The sequence below is a fragment of the Pinus tabuliformis genome, chromosome 1_1 (assembly GCF_031772625.1).
Source record: "Pinus tabuliformis cultivar Carrire ecotype Pingquan chromosome 1_1, CPIR1, whole genome shotgun sequence".
NCBI lineage: Eukaryota > Viridiplantae > Streptophyta > Pinopsida > Pinales > Pinaceae > Pinus > Pinus tabuliformis.
Window position 1 is genome coordinate 159,575,508 of NC_142297.1, and position 25,669 is coordinate 159,601,176.

The 25,669-nt window shown below is 35.7% G+C and overlaps 1 protein-coding gene across 1 annotated transcript; it reads left to right on the forward strand.

Annotated features, from left to right (window-relative positions):
• The first annotated feature begins 24,729 nt into the window (after nucleotides 1–24,729).
• On the forward strand, nucleotides 24,730–25,428 carry LOC149212080 (uncharacterized). The gene is made up of 2 exons (XM_089388551.1): nucleotides 24,730–24,853; nucleotides 24,995–25,428. Exons 1-2 carry the CDS (start codon nucleotides 24,730–24,732, stop codon nucleotides 25,426–25,428), a joined length of 558 nt encoding a protein of 185 aa, XP_089244677.1.
• The last annotated feature ends 241 nt before the right edge of the window (nucleotides 25,429–25,669 follow it).

Below are 25,669 nucleotides of genomic sequence, written 5' to 3' on the forward strand. Positions count from 1 at the left end.
TAGATATACTTTTGGGTGCCAGTCCCATTGACCTAGTTTTGAAGGTCATAAAATTATCAATGTATAATTTCTTCTTCAACATGTATTCAGTGAATTGTATAACTTGTGTGCATACACTTCACAACTTTGCATCTAGTTCAGTGTAGATGCCTCTTACATATCTTAGTTACAATTATTGAGATATTGCTTTACTCAAAAGAAACCTGTAGGTTCCAAACTATGCATGTCTAATTAAATATGCATGTTGCTACTGAATATTTGAATAATGACCTGGTAAGGTTTAGTTCCCTCCAATAGTGTATATTTGGAGCATTTTCCCAATAAGGTGAATTAAACGTCTCAACCAGCGGCAAAACCACATTCCAAAATGGATTGCATCATTACATGTAGATGCACCAATCAACACAAAAATATTAAATTGAAAGACAAGTATAAATAATAAAAATACATAGTCTCATACCACGTATAGAGACCTGTCTTTCATGAGCTTAACGATATTTCATGGGAAACTTCATGAATAGATCCAATTAAGGAAAACCTTCAGAATTTGTTCTAGGATGGAAAACAATTAATTAACCATCAATTTCTACTAATGTTGATAGAATGTCATGAACTTCTTTCGTGAGATTTATATAGATTCCATCTATATACTTTAATTTTTTATTTTTCCTCATGTTGGCCATGATCTATGGAAAGATTACTTGTCATTTTATCTATTTTTGTTTGCCAGTTACCTCGTAAGGGTTCAATGTTTCTTCCCTTAACATATTTTATAAGTATAACTTCATTCGATTAAGCTATGTCCTTGAATAGACTATGCATGGAATCATACAACTCATAATTTTAATTTTAATATGGCCAAATAATGCGATGAAAATATGGAAGAAGACACCTATTGGACTGTATTTAAACATAGGATTCAAACTTTATTTATCCACCATTACTTCTTTCAACCCTTACATTCATATTTACAATTCGGGATGATCACACCACTAAAATCGACCATATAAACATTCAATACAATAACCATACTTTAAAAATAACTTATTCACCACCATTATTTATTCATAACTTCCATTACATAATATATCAATTATTATTCATAAAGTTGATTATACACTTTACTCCTCTTATGTCGAGGCATTTATTATTTGAGCCTTCTCTGACATCAATTTCAATGATATATATTCTTCTTAGATATGTACTACATGTTATCTAATTGGATATCTCATTATCAATATGGGTATAATATCATGTTTAATTGCATGTAATTCCACATACTCAATAAGTAGCACAATTAAACAGTAATTTATGGTTGACCATTTCTACTTATTGAAATAATCAATGTGTTAATTCTTGTCATTTCTTTGCATTACTCTCCACTCCACTACAACACTGCAAGGTTCTATGTTATATAAGACATTCTAACCTTTTAGGGTTCCTTCTCCCCACGATGCTACTATAGCTATCCACAATACATAGACTCTAGAAATTTGATATAAGTGCAAGGATTGAATCCCTCCTCGTTCATTCATGAAGCTTGAATATACCCATTCATAAAGTATCTTAAATCAAATTTTAAACCATTTTAAATAGTGAAAATTTGCACCATCCAAGCATGAAAGCACACAATGCAGCTCATCATATACATGAAAGCACATAAATAATGAAAATTTAATCCATCCCTACATGTAAGTGCACAAATGCAGCTTAGCATAAGCACATAGTGAGCTTGGATGTTATCCTTGTTCATCCACAACACTCATCATATGAAAAACATGATGAAATTACAACCTACAAAGCATAATGTAATCATGCAACTTCGAGGAGAAAGTATTCGTATTCTTCTGCGTTATGCATAAAACAAAATAACTCATATAAACTATACCCATATGTACCTAAGTACCCATCCGAAAATCACTGAAATTATGTCTCGTAAGAAGAGAACTATTATTTAGTCAAATAACTGATGTTCCTCAAACACTCACCCTTCAAAACTGTCCACTATGCAGTTCGAACCCACGCGCAGTTAGGCATAGATGATCTTAAGTTTGTCCCCTTAACTACTCTGGCAATCAAACTTAATTAAGTAGGAAACCATGATGGCTCTTAGATGCTTGTAATAGGGAGATCCCTTCATCTAAAAGGGAACGTGTCTAACAACTGGATTATTTCATGAGAGCATCATTGTGAGCACAACCATATGCTCTGTCGATTGTGAGGCTCGACATGTGTCTCGGATACAACCACTAAGCGCCAGATGATATACAATGCATAGATCTGCTCTTTCGAGCTGGTAATTTTTGTGACGGTGGGCTCAGGGATTTATTTTTACTCGATTAATATACTGAGAATGATTGATGCACCTTACCTCCCTACCTTTCTAGGTTAGCTTGGGTATCATATAGGCCGAGTAACTAGGTCAAGGTTCATGTGAATGGTATTATCTTTGAAAGGCCACAATGGGGATCAGGTTTACGAATACCCTCAAGAACTGAACAAATTAACATATAACCCTCGTCGAAGTGGATTAAAAGGAACATGTTACCCGGAGCCTAGGGTACATTCATGACCGATTGGCCAGAACTTATATCAACCCTCTGTCAACATACCCAATAAGAAGCAGCAGAGAGAACAAAGGTTGAGGGAATAACACTCAAATCCATCTCTTCCCCAATGAAACAAACTCCCCTGCTAGAGAATTTTAGGAAATTACTTCACATATTTCCTCACAACAGAGGGTAAACCCAGTGTCAATAACTGAGACCCAATAGTGTAATGGATACAGGCACTCTTTAAGATAGAGTTAACAATACGTGGTCAGATGGAAAAACTGGATAACCATTATCCAAATTGAATGTGTTTATGGTGTGACAATTACACACTGAACGCTTTTATGGGCACGACCATAAGGATAACTATTATCCAACTAACAACTTGTGTGGAAACTTAATCAGCAATCGAATGCCTCCATATCAGCGAGCAAAGCAAGTAGAAAGGCAACAGTGAAAGGGAAACAATAGTCGTAAATCAAATTGGAAAGGCGTTTTTTGTGTTTTAAAACTACCAATAACACACTAACATAACTGAGCATGCCTTAGAGGCTCGAAGGCGTGGGGTTTTGGCAAAGCTCCAGAGCTATACTCCAAGGCCTATGCACCATCATTCAAGTATCAACCATTACATATATATTAACATATATCGTTTATGTCGATCTTTGAAAAACAAGATATCAATCGACCTTCAATCTTAACCACGCACATAATTCTCATAACACTTCGACCCTCACTATTCTTTAGTGATCCATACACACAATAATCCTTTACTTTTTCTAAAACTCACTCCATCAAACCCTACAATGGTTACTAAGATATGTATTTTAACTCCATATATATATAGTGGCTACACTGGATCAAACGATGTGGACTTTTAGGTCCAAATTAATAGATTTATCAACACTTCAACATTTACTATGTATACATTGTATCCTAAGAGGAAAGAATCAATATGGGCATTCAACATGATAAGATTAGGCATTTTGATTTCATTCCTTTGATGACTAAAAAAACATTAATGCATTCCATACAAATCACAGCTTCATATTCAATGGGTAAGATGTCACCTACCATGCTTACATTGTCATACATACACTGTGGCTAGTATTGCCATTTATCATGATCATAGTCGTACTATCATAGTCGAAGTTATTAAGGGCCAAAAATTCCATAGTTTATAAACCATTACATAGTTATAAACTTGTATCCTTAAGATATATGGATTTTGTTGGCGATAATAATTTTTCTTTCGCATGCACATTTATACTTCCTCGTCAGTCATTGTCTCTAAGTGTCTATTTTTTTCAAACATTCTCTAACAAATTCGAGATATATAAAAAGTATAGAATACTCTAAAATTAAGTGAAAACACATTCTGATTTTATGTAAGTGTGGTCGTGCCCATCTAATTTGAGATATATGATAGATAACCCATACCTCGGGCTCTTACGTGTTGATTTATTCATACATACTTCATAACAGTATATGAGTATTCCACGCCGATTGACAATTTCGACATATTTCATTACCAATCTTATCTAATTAAATAATTAGATCGTAGAAAAAGAGTTGTAATACTTACTTACAGATCCAAAAAAGATATCTATAATCTATTTTATCACCATGTATTCTTTACAACTACAAAATTATTAGCAATTATAAGAATAAAATTTTCATTTGAATATACATAAATATTGCTCGGGAAAAACTCAGTGTATGCATGTAGACTAATTCTATCATTCTTTCTTTAATATCTACTTTCCCGAATCACGGTTTCAGACTATTCTATTTTTAAGTGATCCCTTTGTGTTATTGGAAACACGAATAGTTACTTGATTATCAAGCAATATATGAGAGTTAACTCTTCATATTAAAAAAAAACAAACTTTAGCTATTTCAAAATCCATAAATCAAGCAACCTCAGTTCAAAATTACCTTTGGTTTCAAAGTCCTCCTATAATAAATCATTTTAAGATTTAGTTTCAACCTTTATGGATTCTAATTCCTTATGTCACTACTCTAGAACTCATTGGAATGTTTTGGTTAAAGCAATTTTATAACCAAACCCTTTAGTGAAGCCTCTTATTTGTTCAAGACCTGCAACTTAGTCATATCTTACAAAGGTGGGTTGGCCCATAGACCACAATATTTGAACTTAGAAGCTTTGATACCATTTGTCACATACCTCCTTGACCCAATATTAACAACCACCTAATATGCTCCTATCACTAAATTTAACTAACAATTAAATTTATATTCAATAGTTGTCATGTGCATAAGTATTCAATCATCTCATAAACAAAGATAACACATGCAATGATACTCATATGCATAAATATTAGACAAGATAAAGAGTAAGGTGCCAACATGCAAAACATCTTATGCCATTGAGTCAAACTAGATTAATTGGAAGAATGTCACTTGGAAAATCGAGCACTGCCACCCAATCTAGAACCGACTTCCTACAGTTCACCCCTAAGCCGAGAGTTCTTTCCGTGGATCAACTACCTCTTGTTTATCTCTTCAATGGGTAGTTAATGTCATCTTTCATGATATGGTTTCCTTTAGCGGTGTACTGCTTTTGTGGATATTTTTTATCCATTTGCCTAGGCCTTTCTTAGAAAAATTTTCCTTTCTCTCATGCGAGGCTTTTCCCATAAAAGCTTGCCTTTCTCTCCAGAAAGGATTTTATGTTTTTCTTGCTTTCTTTTCTCTCCTACGAGGCTTCTCCTATAAAAGTTTTCCTTTCTCTCCTGCAAGGATTTTATTTATTTTTCTTAAACTTAGCATCTTTCTCCAGCTAAGAAACTTAATGGATATTTATGTCCCATTCCATTAAGCTTATCTAGAGTTTGATCCAGCGGCCTTATCATGAAAGAATTATCAATACCCATTCATCAATGGGATTTTATTTGGCAAAAAATTCATCTCTTGGTGTCTCATTTTCCATGCGATTAATTTATCTTTATTTATTTAATAATAAAATATTTAGTTTCATTGTTACACTTCCTAACTAACTTTTCTATTACAACTCAGTCTTAGCTTAGGTCTAGCGTGATAACAACAAAGTGTTACATACAATGGATGGGTGTTACAATTTCTCTAGGAGACTAGAGACATGAGGGTCAAAAGGAAAGCTAGAAATATTAACAACCTTATTACCATAGGAAGAGAGAGAAAACTTATTCTTATTCTTATTATTATTATTATTATTTAACAAGAGGATATTATTGGAATCCAACAAACAACTGTAAACTAAGGGTTTATCGAGGAGGTTAATACCATGGCCAACCTTGGTGGATCCCTCCCTCTGGCTGGAAAGGTCAACATCCATTAAATAATGGAAATATGGGGTGGCAGGGAAACGGTTGACAGCGATGGGTAATGAATCACGCCATTTTTTAAATCATACCACTTAGTTAAACTATCAAGGCTTGAAGAGAAAGTGGAGGTTTATTTATCCATGTGGGTAGAAATGTTGGAGGGAAGTTGACTCCATGGAATAAGAACATCAATTGGATCTGTACGAGGATGAGAGGTATAGGTTAGGGAGTGACCCATAGAACGTAAATAGCTCAAGTAGGAATATACTTCTTGAGAAACAACAACGCTGGAGAAATATAGATGCTAAGGATGAATAAAGGAGAGAGGAGGTACAAGGAGTAGAACCTTGTAATTCATATTGCCTCTACAACCATCATTGGAACGAGCTCCAAAATCATTATTGTGCCCGAGTTGATAGATAAAATTTGAAACCATGTCCTTGTTCACTTGGGAAGGCACATATCCAAACTCTGGAAGAGAGACGTTGTTGATCCATGAACATAGTGAAGAGATTTTCCTATTATTAAATCTGATAGTGGAAGAATACCGTAATAAATTAGAAAAACTTCCATTATAAGAGGATTTTTCTTAGAGCTTGAGAAACTTTCTAGATTGTTTATTCTTCCATATTTCTTCAAAGAAAATAAATTTTAAAGCTGACGAGGCTTCGATCCTGGTTCAAAGCGCTGATAAAATCACTTGGGAAAGCTCCAAATGCAATGAGAACAACTTTCGAGATAACAAAACAAGACCTTTTCTACTCCTCCAAATCTCAGAATGAATCAGGGCTAAACTCACATTGAAAAATACACGATGGTTTCTGGAATTATTAAATTGATGTTTAATCTGAGCCAATAAAGGAACGAAAAACAAATATATACATTATTTTAGGAATTCCATATCTAATTTCATCTTGGAAAATTGCAAGTGTGCCCTTTCAAATTGATGAACCTTCAATGCAATGACCCTTTTATCCAGGTTTCTAATATATTAATTCAAGCTTTTGTGATCCATATCATGAATAGTGATAAATTTTTTAGTACAATTTTTTTGTCAACACATTTCGAACCATCTAGTGTAGTTCATCATGAGGACAAGATGGACAATTAGATATTGGCACCAGATTAAATGAAGAGAGCATTGTGTAGAGACAATTAATTCTAATGGTTAGAATGTAACAACTAATTTTGAATAAGAAGATATTATTTATTAAAGAGAATATTTTAGAATGATATATTTATAAATATAAATAAATAAATTTAAAATGTAAGGAACAAGGACCAACTAGTAAAGAAAAGGTTTGTTCAAAATTAAACACTAAGGAACCAAATGGACAAATGAATGTTACGACTAAGTAAATAAATAACAAGAATCTATACAAACAATAAAGATTAAATAAATAAATACTAAAATAAATAAATACTAAAGAGTAAATCAACGATAAGAGCAAGAGTAAAAAATAGAGCTTATCCACATAAATAGATATATAAACACAACAAAGGAACTAAAATTATAAAAATAAAATATCCAAAAGAAAAGTCAAAAAAGGAAAAATTAAATTAATATGAGGATAATCATAATTTGAAAATGAAACTAAAACATTAAAAATAACAATAATTATTTTTATTGCTATGTAATTTGACTGGGTCAAAATGTTTACATAACATCACATAACATAAACTAACCTTACAACATCTCTTCCATACTAGGTTGGAGAGTCTGAGGGCAACTAGCACAACCACATTAATAAATATGGTTGATAAATGTAGATACACATATATCAAGAACATACACAAAATTCAAAATTGTAACTACGATGTTCTAGAATTTATCAAGCATATGCACAACATTCAAAATTATAGCTACCATATTCAAATTAATCACTAAAACAGGTATTTTATAAATCATGGAATAGGGCCATTCCCTATTTATTTAACACAAAATCCCTCAATCTGTTGACTCATTTTATTCTTTATTATTATTTTTACTACTTAAGATTGCATATCCACACTTGTGCTATGTAAGTGGTGGCTTCCACCATACAATAATTCCACTAGTTATTTCACAAATGTGCTCTGAAGAATACCTAAATTATTTATTATTTTGAAATCTATTGAGCAAATCATATTTCACAAGATCATTAGTTCTACCATAATATGTTATTTTCTCTTATATATTACTATTCTAATATTGAATAAAATTCATAATGTACATTATTTAACGTTTTAAATTTATTAATGAAACTTTTAATAATAATTTTAGAAGATATGGCATTTTGGTATTTTAATATAAAACAATTCAACTATTTGCATCTCAAAGGATTTGATACCTATGGACTCTTGTTAGATTTAGAGTTAAGACGAATCTAGGTCAGTTTGATTCCACCGTTTAAATAGGCTACATTTCACATGAATACCATGGACTATACCATGAGTTATTATAAACTTGGAGCCCAAATTTACTTTAACTACCCATCAAAAATTAATTAAAAAAGTAATAAAGTATAAATTTTATTTTAACATAGGGTTATTTTTATTTTATTTTTACCTAGTCAATATGTTTACATAACATAACATAACCTTACAACATCTCTTCAATATGCTAGAGAGCGCCTCTTGGTGCAATAAGAAAATCTTCAGAACATGTATCAAAACAAATTTGGTGTAAACAACTGATATATAGATTGGAAAATAGTGAGCCAAACTTAGTCATGATCCACATCAAATGCTTAAAATTTGTCCTGCTTGAACATTGAAACTTATTTAAAAAAACGAAGGCATAAAAACATTTCCTCGTTATAGAAAAACCCTAAATTAATGACTAGATAAAACTATTTTCGACCCTCTGTACATGCAACCTATTAGTATTTTATTTTTCCACATAGAGGTAAACGATACCGTTGTATATTTTTAGCATCACTGTCTAGGTTTTCCAATTGCAACTTCTAAGGCAAAGTCTCATGGTTTAAAGAACACAAATAACTCAGCTATTCAAAGCATTAAATTTTTGATACAATTCTTGGAAATTCTACTAGAAAAACATAAAATTTCAAAGGAATTAACACCTTATAGGATTATCTCATCATTCATACAACCAAAATCCTTTAATTTTCCTTTAGAGTAATTTCAATGGAAACATATTAGGTATTTTAAGGAATGGACATGGCAGATCTTTTCATCCCTCTCAACTTTCTTGTTGGCATATCATTAGATCCTCCAAATCATGAGCATGAAAAGTCACTTCCTAGGAACAGAGCATTGAAATGAGAAGAACGATCCAATTCCAACTAGGATAATGGCTCTAATTTTAATCAAGGTAATGGCCCCAATCTGCTTAACATGTGGAGAAATAAATCATATTTAAATTTAATATATTATTCTTTGCTTTTAAACTGAAAACATGTCTTAATACTTTTGCTATTATCCATTTGATTGTGTATAAGACAAAGAGTTTTCTCTTGAAACCAAATAATGGCCATTAATTTACTTAATAAGAGCCATGTGGTGGCCTGTCACTACATTTTTTGTCAACATGAATTATATAGATATAGTTTTATCGTAATTTCTATGTCAATTTACATGCTATTGAAATTTCACTTTGAAGTTTATGGCTCAACTAAGAAACTCATAACATGATTTTATGAGATATCGATAACCACTCTCTAGCTATAGGTTATATATTATAAAATAATTATAGCAACATTATTGCCAATCACCTGTTGCCTATAGCCATCTATGATAAAGCAATAACAATAGGCTTATTGCTGACCACATATAGGGGTGCTCTCAAAACTAGATACTTGTAGCCAAAAGGGTGCTTCCTCATGCTCCCAAAAACAAAATGTTAAACACAAGGTTTCTAGACCACCCTATTACATTTTTTTTAAGGTTAAAACACTCCACTAAGCTTTTATGCATTTCCAAAGCCATTTCCATTGACTATAGAACAATTAGTACAAGTCATGAAACTCCCAAAAATGGCAAAACATTGGTATTAAACTGAGAGTAGTTCATGTGCAATAGAAAATATATTATGTTAGCTTGATATGGTATCAATTGCATGGACAAAGCTAGATTGAGTATTTAACTCTAAAAACTAGGTCGTGACTGCAGAAAATAAAACATAGGTATATCATCTAGGAACTAGAAGGGAGGAATATAAATCATGAAATTTGTGATATATCAAAGTGAAAAACACTTTGAAATGTAGTATTGCATGAGAGACATTGAAAAAGAAAAAGGTCCTAACAAAGGTTTCCATTGCACTTGAAAGCTCCACGAGAAAGGGGGCAATACTTCAGCGCTCTTTAATGTGTATTACATCCATAATTTTTATTGAAACATCAATACATTACAACTTTAAATGAAAAAAGGTCATAGGTTATTTCTAGCTAAAACACCTCATTCCACTATGGATTTTCTATTTTTCCAATGAATATTTCATCGTCCAATTTGCTAGAAATTTGAAATAATAGTATCACGCAATTTATACATTTGAATAGTTCATACATTACAACTTTAAATGAAAAAGTTTCCATTGCACTTGAAAGCTCCACGAGAAAGGGGACAATACTTCAGCGCTCTTTAATGTGTATTACATCCATAATTTTTATTGAAACATCAATACATTACAACTTTAAATGAAAAAAGGTCATAGAGCTAAAACACCTCATTCCACTATGGATTTTCTAAGTTTCCCATGAATATTTCATCGTTCAATTTGCTAAAAATTTGAAACAATAGTATCACGCAATTTATACATTTGAATAGTTCATCACTACATCCTCAGGGTTTTGGTAGTGTTTTTGAACTAACCCGGATGCTTGAAATTACAATCTAGACAATTTATTATTCAAAACTCCAGGTTTATCAATCACCAAATGCCAACAAAGAGAACACAATTTATATGGTGTTTAGATTATGCCAAAGAAAAGGGTCTATAGTAACATGTCCAGCTCTAGAGGTACATGCCCCTTGATGAATTTTCCATCTCTAAGCAGCCCCATCCCCAACTAGTATCCCACAAAAGCAATAAAATAACCTTCAACATGAGAGAGAATCACTATCCCACATAAGATATAAAATAACTTTCAAGTATCAACACTTTCTTCATGCATGGATTATGGATGTTTGTAAGAATATTTTGTGAATGTTTGTAATTCATATTCTCTTTCATATGTGCTAAAGTAGTTCAAATATTTAGATTATTTTGGTACTTATCATATTGAGAATGTGTTGTAATTTCTATTATCATTGTTACATCTTGGTGGACTATTGCTTTGGATATTAGACAACTATTCTTAGTTACATTTGTTTCAATGACGGTCACATCTTTGTGGACTATTCTTCGGATCCTTCTTGTTTATGTGTGTTTCTACTAAGTTGGTACTGCTATCTCCCTCTTAGAGGCTTACTTCTCATCCCCTTTGTAGTGAAGGCACACTCCACTCTCTTGCTGAGAGTTACAATCAAGCATATATTTAAGATAAACACAATCTATAGGGGGCTCCCATTCCAAACCTTGTGAGGTCTAATTGAGACCCATATCTGGGAGACCCCTTGAATGTACAAGTCTTGGTGCAAGTCTAGCACCATCAACACCATCCTTTAGAATTTACATTCATCTCTAAGTCCCTTCAAATTTTCAAATCGCAAATAGTACTTTTAAGTCTCTTTCAATTTTTCACATCACGAAGCCTATTGATCGCAATCTCAGTCAGGCATACAAATTTAAGCCACAATTTCTGAAAACACATAACTTTTCCCTAGTTTGCAACCATCGAGATATTTACGACATCAAAATATATCACAATGTGTAGGTGGGAAATAATATCACCTTTAAAAATAGTGATTTATTTCTGCCAAAGAAATACCACCATAATTTTGGAAAAATCATGAACCGATGGAAAATATCCCGACACCGTATCTGGAAAATTGACTTTTCTTTTTAACTCTTTTTCAACAGTGACTGATTGGGTTTGAGAGAAAAGGTGTTGTCCACATTTTTTATTTAAACAAAGGGCCAAAAATGGAATGTTTTCATTTTCCATCAACAATTTATTGCAGGATTTCCAATCGATGATTTCTATACTTACATGTATGTGTAAAAATTTCAACATCATTTTTAGTCCCTGCCGGGGACTATATGCGATCGATAGATCGCTGACCGCGCGTTGACCTAGCCGATATTTAGAAAAATTGAAGGCAATTTCCTAAGTCGAACTAAGGTTTTGGGCAGGAAATATTTTGGGGTCTTATTGCGTTAAGGCAATTTCCTAAGTCGAACTAAGGTTTTGGGCAGGAAAGATTTTGGGGTCTTATTGCGAGCTTCGCATGGTTCGAGGTGGAGGCCACGTGGTCCCGCGGCTCCCACGCGGACGGCATGTGCTGTGGTGGTGTTATGGGCGGACAGCTGTCCCAGGTACGCGGACGGCATGTACTGTGGGCTTGGGTTTTACCCTGTTCGCGGCATTTGGGTTGTTATTGTTACTTGGTTGTTTAGCTCTGCAGTCTCTACGATTTTTCCTTTGTGTTTGTTATGTTGTCTGCGGTGAAAACAGAATGCGGTTAACTGTGTAGCAAACGTTTGGTTGCGGTTCTGTTGTTCCAGGTCCGGCTTGTATACCTCGAGTGTCTGGTGTCGCTTTGGTAAGTTCGGCTACTGTATTGTTTAGATGTTTGTTCCTTTGTCGTTTGGCGTTGATGTTTGTCACAGTATTGGCATTCTGGTTAAATACTGAGCGTTTCTCTTACCTGCATGGGTTTTATGGAAATTTCCGTAAATGTGATTCTTGGTACAGAGGTCCCGCGACTCCCAAGCGGACATCTGAGCTCCGTTACGATCTATGGTGTGATAAAATCTATGCACTTCTTTAATACTGGTAGTAGCAACTTTCTTTGCTTGTGTTTTCGCAGGGCTCGAGAGCTTTTCTACTACTTAAAAGGTGGAACAGTAGATTATGGCGAAGAACATAGTGCCCAATATGGCCATGCCCGCTTTGGCAAGAATTATGAGCAAGGTAAATGAATATAAGAGTTCAGCCTTTAACTATGAAATGTTTTCCACAAAATATCTTGGTTGAAACTAGAAGCATTCATTGCTTTGATATGAATTTTTACAGGTTATTATTCTAAATGGGATGAGAAACATCCAGTACACTTTGTTGGGCACTCTTCTGGGGTTCAAGTTGTCAGGGTCCTGCACAATATGCTTGCTGAAAAGGTAATCCAGTCACTCATTAGTTCAGCCTAAATTTGCTTTTCCGTTGGTAGCAATGCTGGAAAGTTGAAAAATTGCGCCTTTACAGTGCTAGAATTATCTTTATGCAGACATTCCAGGGACATGATAGCACTTCTGAAGGTTGGGTGCTGAGTGTTACCTCTTTATCTGGTGCTCTCAATGGAACAACTCGTGTCTACCTAGACGGAGTGCAGTGAGTTTCTCAGAAATTGTTTTCTTGTTTGTTTTATGATTTGTTTTCAGAGTTCCCCTGTTCTTGCTTTGGAATTTCAGACTCCCGAACTAGGTATTAGTATTGGGCAATGAATATATACCTAGTGGTAGAGTAATAAATGCTGTACAGGCTGGGATATACAATTATGAATTTGGAGCATCAGATAGGAGTAGAGTAACAAATGTTGTATATCTCAGCCTTCTATGAAGCATTTATTACTCTTTTGTTGGGTTCATATTGATTGCCTATTGGGCATATATCTTGTTTCTACTGACATAATTGTTTCCATGTCACCTATTTTGATACCTGTGCTTAAACATCCTTCTCTTCTGGGGGATTGTAGGCCAGAAGATGGAAAGACAATCAAACCCTTCTCTCTGTTACAGCTGTGTCGTGTGGGAGTTATTATATATGATTGGTTGGACATTGCTTGGCTGAAAAGATACTACAACTTTGGGTTTGATCATTTTAACATGACTTGGCGAAAGGTTGGGATTTCCGGGCTTATACAGAGTCTTCTAGGAAATGTTGGACCTTTTGCTTCAGATGATTGGACTCTTGTAGATTTAAGTCTACAGGTCTCAGTTGAAATCAATTCCAAACTCCAGACTTTTCCAAATACCTACTATTTCAGGTGGGGACTGCTGCATTTTTGGCCCACATTTGATAGAGACAAGTCTATCCTTGAAAATAAGATAGAGATGTTCAAAGCCCATAGTACTTGTTACATTCAAGTCCTCCTGTTTCATTGGAAGCAATTATAGTTTTATGTATAATGCATGTAATATGCATTAGTGGTGGTTAAAAATTCTGAATTGAAGGATTGACTAAACATTGATGTTTCAAACCACTTTTGCTTGAAACAGCTATGCCACGAGAAAGACACGAAAATTGTTTGGAGTCACCATGCCTTCAAGTCTGTCTGGAATTCATCCTCTTCTCTTTATTAGGACGCTGCAGATGAGCCAGTGGTGCTATCCCAGCAATGTGCCACTTCCTTACAAAGGTTACAAGTGAGTGATTATTGAACAGACATATTTCCTTCCTGCTTGCTTGAGCAATTGGTTATGTTGTTACTACTATTAACCCTAAATTTCTTAACAGTGACGAGGATTGGCAAGACAATGATGGAGCATTAAACACAATCTCGATGCTTTATCCCCGCTTTCCTGAGCCCCATCCCCACTGCTTGCTAAGTCTAGAATTAACGGATGGTCACTCGTTGCAACCAGGTGTTTGGTAAGAACCAGAAAATAACTTGTATCAAGTTTTGAGAAAGACCTAATTAAGATTTCTAATTTGTGAGATTGACAGGTACTATACAATTGTGGAAGCTGATCACATTCTCTTTGTTATCAACCGAGAAAGAGCAAGGGTACAATTCGATATATTGTACGATAGCATTTTTCAAAGATGCCGAAAGCAGACCAGAGTCATTAGTGCTGTTCCTTCTGTTCACTAGGCAATGGATCATATATGCTGTAATGTGGAGAATTGTATGTGCCACTTATCTAGATTTGATCAAAGAAAGTAGTGAAATCTGCTCATGTTGTAGTTCAAAGGAGATTAAAGTTCATAAAAAGTGACGGAGAGTATTGGTTGAAATATTCTTGTGGCATTTCTTGTGACATGGGTGGCCCTGCAATTTTTTTAGTGTTTAAACCAGAAAAATTTACTACATGGTTAGTTTATTTTTAATATAGGTATGTAAATAAAACTTGACAATTCAAAGAAGTAACTTGTTAGGGTTTATAAAGTGTAGATATTCTCTCTTGCTAGATCTTTCTGGGTTTTGGGTATTCTTAACTATTTTTTATATATATAAGAAATATGAGTTTTCAAGTCCAAGGATGTTGTCCCAATGGTTAGGTGGGGAGGTTTGGTCTCACAGGCCTTGTGGTCAAATCTTGGGCAAGACTATGTATGCCTTAGAGTTTGCTTCAAACATGATTTTTTCAATTGCAAAGAAAGGAAATATGAGTTTTTAGTAGACCCTTGATTGTAATATAATTTTGTTATGTATTAATATGAAAGGAGTATATTGGAAGAATTATTACAAGGTTGTAATAAAATTTGGTTATGTATTGATATGAAAGGGGTATATTGGAAGAATTATTTATAATGGAGAACCATGAAGTTGGTAGTATATATATCTTAATGTTTACTCTTTTTAAGCAATGAGAAAATTGCACTTTGATTTTTTGTTTGTTTGTTTGTTTCGCTTAATAGAAAGGAAGCTAAGATGAATTTAAAAAGGGTCTGTGCCATGCATAGGTACTATACAATTGTGGAAGCTGATCACATTCTCTTTGTTATTAACCGAGAAAGAGCAGGGGTACAATTCGATATATTGTACGATAGCATTTTTCAAAGATGCCGAAAGCAGACCAGAGTCATTAGTGCTGTTCCTTCTGTTCACTAGGCAATGGATCATATATGCTGTAATGTGGAGAATTGTATGTGCCACTTATCTAGATTTGATCAAAGAAAGTAGTGAAATATGCTCATGTTGTAGTTCAAAGGAGATTAAAGTTCATAAAAAGTGACGGAGAGTATCGGTTGAAATATTCTTGTGGCATTTCTTGTGACATGGGTGGCCCTGCAATTTTTTTAATGTTTAAACCAGAAAAATTTACTACATGGTTAGTTTATTTTTAATACAGGTATGTAAATAAAACTTGACAATTCGAAGAAGTAACTTGTTAGGGTTTATAAAGTGTAGATATTCTCTCTTGCTAGATCTTTCTGGGTTTTGGGTATTCTTAACTATTTTTTATATATATAAGAAATATGAGTTTTCAAGTCCAAGGATGTTGTCCCAATGGTTAGGTGGGGAGGTTTGGTCTCACAGGCCTTGTGGTCAAATCTTGGGCAAGACTATGTATGCCTTAGAGTTTGCTTCAAACATGATTTTTTCAATTGCAAAGAAAGGAAATATGAGTTTTTAGTAGACCCTTGATTGTAATATAATTTGGTTATGTATTAATATGAAAGGAGTATATTGGAAGAATTATTACAAGGTTGTAATATAATTTGGTTATGTATTGATATGAAAGGGATATATTGGAAGAATTATTTATAATGGAGAACCATGAAGTTGGTAGTATATATATCTTAATGTTTACTCTTTTTAAGCAATGAGAAAATTTCACTTTGATTTTTTGTTTGTTTGTTTGTTTCGCTTAATAGAAAGGAAGCTAAGATGAATTTAAAAAGGGTCTGTGCCATGCAAAATATCTTCCTTATATGTCTATTGATAAGTGGCTATGATAAACACCATTTCAAATTGTTGCTTATAAAAATTATGGAAAGTTAAGTTGAAAGAATGATTATAGTTCTTTCAACTTTGCACTTTATGAGAATGATTATAGTTCTTTCAACTTGGCACTTTATGAGAGGCTTTACGAGAACTAAAACACATTTTTCCTTTCCCCTCCATTTTATAGAATTTGGCTATGAGAAATATGTTCTCACTTTAGATATTCCTTAACTTGAATATCATCTTCATGATAAAGTTGGGAAAAAAACTATTCTGAATATGTCCCATTGCTAGGATTAGATCTCTACCTTTTGTTGTCCTTTCTATCACACCTCCATTACCTAGAAAGCAACTCTACTCTTAGGTCATGGTCTCATTTGGGTTGTGGAATTTTGAGTAGCATCATGATTAATTAAAGTGCAAATGACCTTTTTAATTTGTAAGAAAACAATTGTTATATTTAATCATGCTTTGACAATTGGAAGCTTCTCATGGTACGAAAACTCATTTATTTATGTGAACTTATACTTGAAAATGTTGTTCAAGTTTAAAATATCTATGTGCACATGGAACACCCAAGACCATTGCTAAATTTTGCATAAGGAAAGTGTTCATTGCACCATGAGCAAGGAGTCACGTGGTGCCTATCCTAAACAATTAATCTTATCTTGATAATCTCAATTCCATTGGGGGAGGCCTCACCAATGGCTTCACAATGTTGTTAATGAATACAGAGATGACACACATAGCCTCATCCTCTATCTAGTGGAATTATATGTCTCCAATTCTCACTCTTTGATGTAGATGCTAGTTGCAAATGAACACAACTCTATAAAAAACAATGGGCACTAGGAGTATATGCTCCATAAACCCTTGACGAGAAAATTATATTAATTCATCATCATTCCTATGCATTTCTTTCTATTGTACAAATGGTTCCTTTATATAGTGTAATATCCCCAACCAATTGACATTATCCACTAAGGGTAATTTCCCATGGTTTCTCAGGAGCAATCAAGCTTTAAAAGGAGGAGGAGAAATGAGAACATGACATGGATTTGGATATTTTCTCTCTGCATCTCAATTGAAGGTGTTATCACTGAAAATTCTGTTGCCAAAATTGCTCAGACTAGATTAAAGACAAAGCGTTTTCGCAGCGCATAAATCCGTTAGCAGTTTCGCAGCATCACCTGTTTTAGTGATTTCGTAGCGAAAAACACCGACTTTGCACTGGCTGCGCTACGAAATTGGGAAATAACAGATATTTAAAGTAAATTGATGGAAATACTGCAGGAAACGAGGTTTGTCAAGCTGTTATATGTGGGCCTGTCCTCCATTGAAGGAAGAGGATTATATGGTTCGTTTGCAATATGCTTGTTGTCACTTCATTGTTTCTGGCAAATGCTGGGCTTGCAGCCAATGTAAGAGTTGACAATTATGTACGAGGCACAACAAAAGCTTGATGGAAGGTCCACCATTGTATTACAATGATTATGATTTCAAGCACACATGCTTTCTCTCTCCAAGACAACTTGAAGCAAATTTGAGTTTTGCCGTTGGCACTGAACTAGCAGATGATATTGTTACAGAGGTTTGTATTCAGGCTTCATATGTTGACTCAGGGTCCTTGAATACTTCAAGTATAGGAAATGAGCTTACAGGAATTATCAAAGAGATAAGAACCCAATGTACACAACAGAATCTTTCATATTCTGAAGGACAATATTTCCATGACCAACCAACAACTGTCGTGGATGATGAGGTTGATGTGTTTAAAGGTCTAATGTCAGATCTTTCAGATACGATTGAAGATATCAAGGCGATGATGTCAGCTCAACCGTTGTCTGAGGTTCTTCAGGCTTTTTATGATGATAAGAACGTTTCTCAGGATAAAAATGCTTGTATAAGTGTGAATTCCTCTCATGAAGTAGAAGCTGGTTATCGACCAAAAGGTAATGCATATGTCATCTTCAAGTATACATGGTTGTGGGATCGTGTACGTGTCAATGATGAGCTTTTGACAAACGAAATGTTAAGGTTTGGCAAACAATATTAGCTGTTCGTTCATTAGTTCTTCCACCGACAGAGGACATTTGGCAGGCGATGGCCACGATTCCATGCACACCTTCACTGCCGCTCGCTTGGACAACTGCGCTGCTAATTCCCGCAATCTTAACCCCAAAAATTGATACTGCTGGAGCCGCACTTGCCACCACTGTTAAAGCTGAACTGATTTTTAACACAGTTAAAGAAGAGTAAGATTGTGTACAGAGAGCGCCCAGGAAGAAAGAGGGTTGCGGTACAAAGGGCCACGGACTCAGAAGGATACAGGAAATGAGAGGAATGAAATGTCATTTGGGTTTAGTAATCACTGTAATATTTGCAATTACTGTAAGTGTTAAGGGCCAACTGCATGATTTTTCTAATGGAGAGTTTGATGTGCGCCAATATTTCTCCACTTCACCCAGATATGGTGCTGGAAAAGAAGCAATGAATGATGATTATCAAAATTCCGTAGTGCCTACCCATGGATGTACTCCGATTCTTTTAAATCTTGCGGCTAGGCATGGAACTCGTGCACCGACCAAGAAGCGCATAAAGGAGCTAGCACAATTATCTATACGTTTGGAGAGTCTTTTGAAGTCTGCAGATGATATACTTACAAGGGAAACACATGGTTCACAACAAATACCATCATGGCATGTGGCTTTTTGCTGGGAAAGGAGTTCTTGGAGCAGGCCAGCATCGTGCGTTTGCTGTTATAACTGGCAGTCGAGCAAATGATATCCATTTGCGATTTCATGATACTTGCCAAACATACAAGGAGTTCAAGAAGAAGCGCAAGCCTGCTTTATAAGGATTACTATTTCCGGTTTATGCTGAAGTTTCAGCTTCATTGGTAAAACGCTACAATCTGAACTGTACAAAAGATGATGTGGTTTTATTTTGGTTTCTTTGCCGGCAGAAAGCAGCTTTACTAGACAAAACTGATCAAGCGTGTGGGCTTTTTACTCAAATGGAGGTTGAACTACTTGAATGGGTTAATGATTTGGTGCTACATTATCTTAAAGGATATGGAGAATCGATAAATTATCGGTTGGGGGTACCATTACTACAAAATATTGTGCAATCAATGGAGCGAGCTATTTTAATGAAAAATGATCCTAATATTCCAGCAGCTGTGGAGAAGGCTCAGTTACGATTTGCTCATGCAGAGACCATCATACCGTTCTCTTGTCTCCTTGGTCTATTTCTTTCTGCCTCTGATATAGAAAGAATTCAAAGGGAGCAGCCTTTGCAGCCTCCACCAAAACCCCCTCAAGAGCGGAGATGGAGTTTCCTATATCAAATGTTGGAGATGCATCAAAGCCCGAGATGTCCTCTATTTCTGGAAATTTAAGGAGCACTCAAAAGGTTTGTAAGTTGGATAGATGCAGTAGCTGTAAAATGGATGGGGATTTTTCAAGCCTTTCTTCTGTCTGGGCGGACAATATAATTGATTCTTAAATACTTCATAGTATACTGAAGTGTACCCACAGCATCAAAACATTAAAAGAGCACGTAGTGACAGAAATCATAGTCAAAGAGATGCAATCTTATGCAAAGATAGAAGCAGAAGTGAACATGTCATTCTGCGAGAGGATGTACAACTCCATCAAAACTGGACAAGACAAAGGTTGCTGCTTTTATTTCTAGTTTGTGCAGCTATTAAAAAGCTTAAGTTTCAAGATTGTTGGAACTTAGATGATGAAGTCTTTTAAAGCTTACTATAAACCGCAGGAGGGTCTCCTTGCTGTCTACTGTAGTTTCATAGACTGTTCCTCTTGGTTTGAAAGATCTTAAAAGGTTATGAGTTGTCTCCTGCAATAACATTAAAGAAACGGAGATTACTCCTTCATTAGCTTCCTTGTTTACTGTTCTTAAGGAGTTCAAATGGCAACCAAGCACTAAATCTCTTCTTGCTACTAGCCTTGCATGCATTGAAATGGGTCAAAAAAGAAAGACTGTGTTTTGAAATTACACAACAGTTTCGTAGCGCGCTACGAAACTGCTGTAGGTGATGTTTTTAATGCAGAATAAACAGTGTGACCGGGAATTTTAAAAGAGAGACACCTGTCCATCAATACAGCCTACAGCTCATCTGGAGACATGGTGTGTGGTAGCAGCGTTCCATACCTGGGGTTATTAAAAAGCTGGGAACATGCTGCTACATTTTCGAGGAGCGGTGGAAGACAAGGACCGAGAAAACAGGGGTTCTATCCTAATATTATTGAACCATCAACGCATCCAGCATCCAATGCTAACCTGGAACATTGAATCCTCGTCTCATGCTATCACAGCCGCTTCCAGAAGGAGAGCAGATGTCAAAGAATGAAGTCCATTGTAATTAAAGCCATCAAAGCTATCGCTGTAGTAATCCACTTGGCAGAGAACGAATCTTGATTGTAATAAATGCTATGTCCAGCATGATGTAGAATTAGGATCTTATTTGATTTAGGATTCCAGCGCTGTCAATTAGTGGTCAGCTGTAATTATTAGTTAGTTAAAAGTTAGTAGGTGTCATCATAGGTAATTATTGAGCTCCCCTCACGCGGGAGGAGGGAGCTCGAATCAGGTAGAGTAAGCATTCTATATAGAGCTGAAAGATGAAGGTACAAAGGGTTGGATGTTTTGATAAAGAAGAAGACTATTTTGGTTTATGTATAGCAGAGCTCAGTAATACAAATAACTGTTATTTCTTCTCAGGATTCACAATAGATCTTATTGTTCAAATGTGTGATGGTTATTCTCTTTAGTGTTCTTTTACAGTCTTGTTATTGCATAATCACTCAGAACTCATGTTTCATGCTCTGACTTCCTGTATGCTTGGCAAACTGTGTTTCATATAGGTTATGTTTGAACATTAGATGTAAAGTGCCCTGATTTCTATGAAAGGATAGTGCCATTGTTTACTGAGATTTTAGTGACTCCATAAGCCCAATGGGAACTAATTTGATATTTGTCCAGCCAGCATATTTTCTTCATGTGTCTTATAAGAGTTAGCCATCTTTCCTTGTCATTAATCAATATTCATAATCTGTGAGAGAGCCCTCTCAGAATAAGGAGGCTAAGCCTTAGTCCAAAGCTTGGTTTGAAATAGTTACACATAATCTTGCTGATTGGCAGCCTTCAGTGTGTGATTTTGTGATAACATTTTGGTGCGTCTGCCGGGAGTCTGAAGATTACTCATTCCCGAAATTATGAAGCTGAACTTCTGAAGGTAGCAGGAGCTCAGAAGGTTTTCAAGGCTGCAAATCTACCTTGGCGACTCCATTGTTGAAGAATTCAAAATTCATACATTCATGGTGATTCCACTGGAGTTATGAAAGACCCAGAAGCTACCATTCTTAGTTCAAGGTATGCATGCATATATTTTTCAGGAATTCATGGTTTCCCAAATCATTTTCCCAAGGATGCATATTTTCTAAGGAATGGTCCCAAATTTAATGGAGAAGATTTGAGTTTAACTCTGAAGCATATCTCAGATTTCTGCCATTTTGCTGAGCTTCTTAGAGTCAAACATGAGGATGTTTGCATTATGTTATTTTATGATTCACTTCAAGGGAAATGCAAACAATGGATTGAAAGTTTTCCTATCAAATCCGTTAAGTCATTTCAAGACTTATGGCTTATGTTTTTGGAGGAATGGATAGATAGGTCAGAGGTGGTGGCAAACTCTCCTTCAGTTGAGGGTTTCAAACAATGGAATGATGATCATATTAATGAAGAAATAGGTGAAAATTTTTCTTTGTCCTTGTCCTCGTATCTAAAGTCATTTGACTGTAAAGCAGAGGATAAGATGAGATTTTTTGATGAAGTTGCTGAGGACATTGAGAAAGAAATTGAAGGTTTAGAAGGTCAAATTCAGGCATACAGTTTTCATAATCATGATCATTATTTTCAGAAGTTTTCTATGGCAGAACGCAAGGAGACAATGCTGGTTCCTTTCTCTTTCACGATTGAGGAACTGAACACTGTTGTTGAAGATCAGTTTGCACAACCAGAAAGTTACAAGAAAAATCAAGCTGATCATGTATTCTGGGATCCTGTGGCTGACTACATGGAAGAGTTTTACTCTCAAGTTTTTCACTTTTTCTATGAAGATCAGAGGCAATTTCAATGGCAGCGGTCGTCACAATATCATTGCAGCTCTGAACTCCGATGCAGCCAAAGGACTCAAATGTCAGATAAGATAAATGATTGGCTACATTGGAAATTTCATATTGATTGAGCTGAAAGAAGTTTGAAGCTAGTAGGGTAGGTAGGTAGGTAAATGCAAATAAGCTCAAGGTTGACTGAGCATTTTTTTTAGTAGATGTAGATTTGTTTTTCCTAACAGTGATCAGCAAGCTTAAGATCAAGGTGAATGCCCCAGAAGCTTGAAAGGAATGCTTGTCAAGCAAGTTTCTGTTTGTCATAAATAGATAAGGCACTGGACCTGCGAGTTCTTAGTGTACCACAAGGGTACACTATCCCAAGTGGAGCCACTGTTATCACTGAAAATTCTGTTGCCAAAATTGCTCAGACTAGATTAAAGACAAAGCGTTTTCGCAGCGCATAAATCCGTTAGCAGTTTCGCAGCATCACCTGTTTTAGTGATTTCGTAGCGAAAAACACCGACTTTGCACTGGCTGCGCTACGAAATTGGGAAATAACAGATATTTAAAGTAAATTGATGGAAATACTGCAGGAAACGAGGTTTGTCAAGCTGTTATATGTGGGCCTGTCCTCCATTGAAGGAAGAGGATTATATGGTTCGTTTGCAATATGCTTGTTGTCACTTCATTGTTTCTAGCAAACGCTGGGCTTGCAGCCAATGTAAGAGTTTAAAATTATGTACGAGGCACAACAAAAGCTTGATGGAAGGTCCACCATTGTATTACAATGATTATGATTTCAAGCACACATGCTTTCTCTCTCCAAGACAACTTGAAGCAAATTTGAGTTTTGCCGTTGGCACTGAACTAGCAGATGATATTGTTACAGAGGTTTGTATTCAGGCTTCATATGTTGACTCAGGGTCCTTGAATACTTCAAGTATAGGAAATGAGCTTACAGGAATTATCAAAGAGATAAGAACCCAATGTACACAACAGAATCTTTCATATTCTGAAGGACAATATTTCCATGACCAACCAACAACTGCCGTGGATGATGAGGTTGATGTGTTTAAAGGTCTAATGTCAGATCTTTCAGATACGATTGAAGATATCAAGGCGATGATGTCAGCTCAACCGTTGTCTGAGGTTCTTCAGGCTTTTTATGATGATAAGAACGTTTCTCAGGATAAAAATGCTTGTATAAGTGTGAATTCCTCTCATGAAGTAGAAGCTGGTTATCGACCAAAAGGTAATGCATATGTCATCTTCAAGTATACATGGTTGTGGGATCGTGTACGTGTCAATGATGAGCTTTTGACAAACGAAATGTTAAGGTTTGGCAAACAGTATTAGCTGTTCGTTCATTAGTTCTTCCACCGACAGAGGACATTTGGCAGGCGATGGCCACGATTCCATGCACACCTTCACTGCCGCTCGCTTGGACAACTGCGCTGCTAATTCCCGCAATCTTAACCCCAAAAATTGATACTGCTGGAGCCGCACTTGCCACCACTGTTAAAGCTGAACTGATTTTTAACACAGTTAAAGAAGAGTAAGATTGTGTACAGAGAGCGCCCAGGAAGAAAGAGGGCTGCGGTACAAAGGGCCACGGACTCAGAAGGATACAGGAAATGAGAGGAATGAAATGTCATTTGGGTTTAGTAATCACTGTAATATTTGCAATTACTGTAAGTGTTAAGGGCCAACTACATGATTTTTCTAATGGAGAGTTTGATGTGCGCCAATATTTCTCCACTTCACCCAGATATGGTGCTGGAAAAGAAGCAATGAATGGTGATTATCAAAATTCCGCAGTGCCTACCCATGGATGTACTCCGATTCTTTTAAATCTTGCGGCCAGGCATGGAACTCATGCACCGACCAAGAAGTGCATAAAGGAGCTAGCACAATTATCTATACGTTTGGAGAGTCTTTTGAAGTCTGCAGATGATATACTTACAGGGGAAACACATGGTTCACAACAAATACCATCATGGCATGGGGCTTTTTGCTGGGAAAGGAGTTCTTGGAGCAGGCCAGCATCGTGCGTTTGCTGTTATAACTGGCAGTCGAGCAAATGATATCCATTTGCGATTTCATGATACTTGCCAAACATACAAGGAGTTCAAGAAGAAGCGCAAGCCTGCTTTATAAGGATTACTATTTCCGGTTTATGCTGAAGTTTCAGCTTCATTGGTAAAACGCTACAATCTGAACTGTACAAAAGATGATGTGGTTTTATTTTGGTTTCTTTGCCGGCAGAAAGCAGCTTTACTAGACAAAACTGATCAAGCGTGTGGACTTTTTACTCAAATGGAGGTTGAACTACTTGAATGGGTTAATGATTTGGTGCTACATTATCTTAAAGGATATGGAGAATCGATAAATTATCGGTTGGGGGTACCATTACTACAAAATATTGTGCAATCAATGGAGCGAGCTATTTTAATGAAAAATGATCCTAATATTCCAGCAGCTGTGGAGAAGGCTCAGTTACGATTTGCTCATGCAGAGACCATCATACCGTTCTCTTGTCTCCTTGGTCTATTTCTTTCTGCCTCTGATATAGAAATAATTCAAAGGGAGCAGCCTTTGCAGCCTCCACCAAAACCCCCTCAAGAGCGGAGATGGAGTTTCCTATATCAAATGTTGGAGATGCATCAAAGCCCGAGATGTCCTCTATTTCTGGAAATTTAAGGAGCACTCAAAATGTTTGTAAGTTGGATAGATGCAGTAGCTGTAAAATGGATGGGGATTTTTCAAGCCTTTCTTCTGTCTGGGCGGACAATATAATTGATTCTGAAATACTTCATAGTATACTGAAGTGTACCCACAGCATCAAAACATTAAAAGAGCACGTAGTGACAGAAATCATAGTCAAAGAGATGCAATCTTATGCAAAGATAGAAGCAGAAGTGAACATGTCATTCTGCGAGAG

Coding starts and splice junctions, on each gene's coding strand:
- LOC149212080 (XM_089388551.1), top strand. CDS start 24,730: ATGGGGCTTTTTGCTGGGAAAGGAGTTCTTGGAGCAGGCCAGCATCGT. Junction 24,854..24,994: donor TACTTGCCAAACATACAAGG/AGTTCAAGAAGA, acceptor TTTGCCGGCAGA/AAGCAGCTTTACTAGACAAA.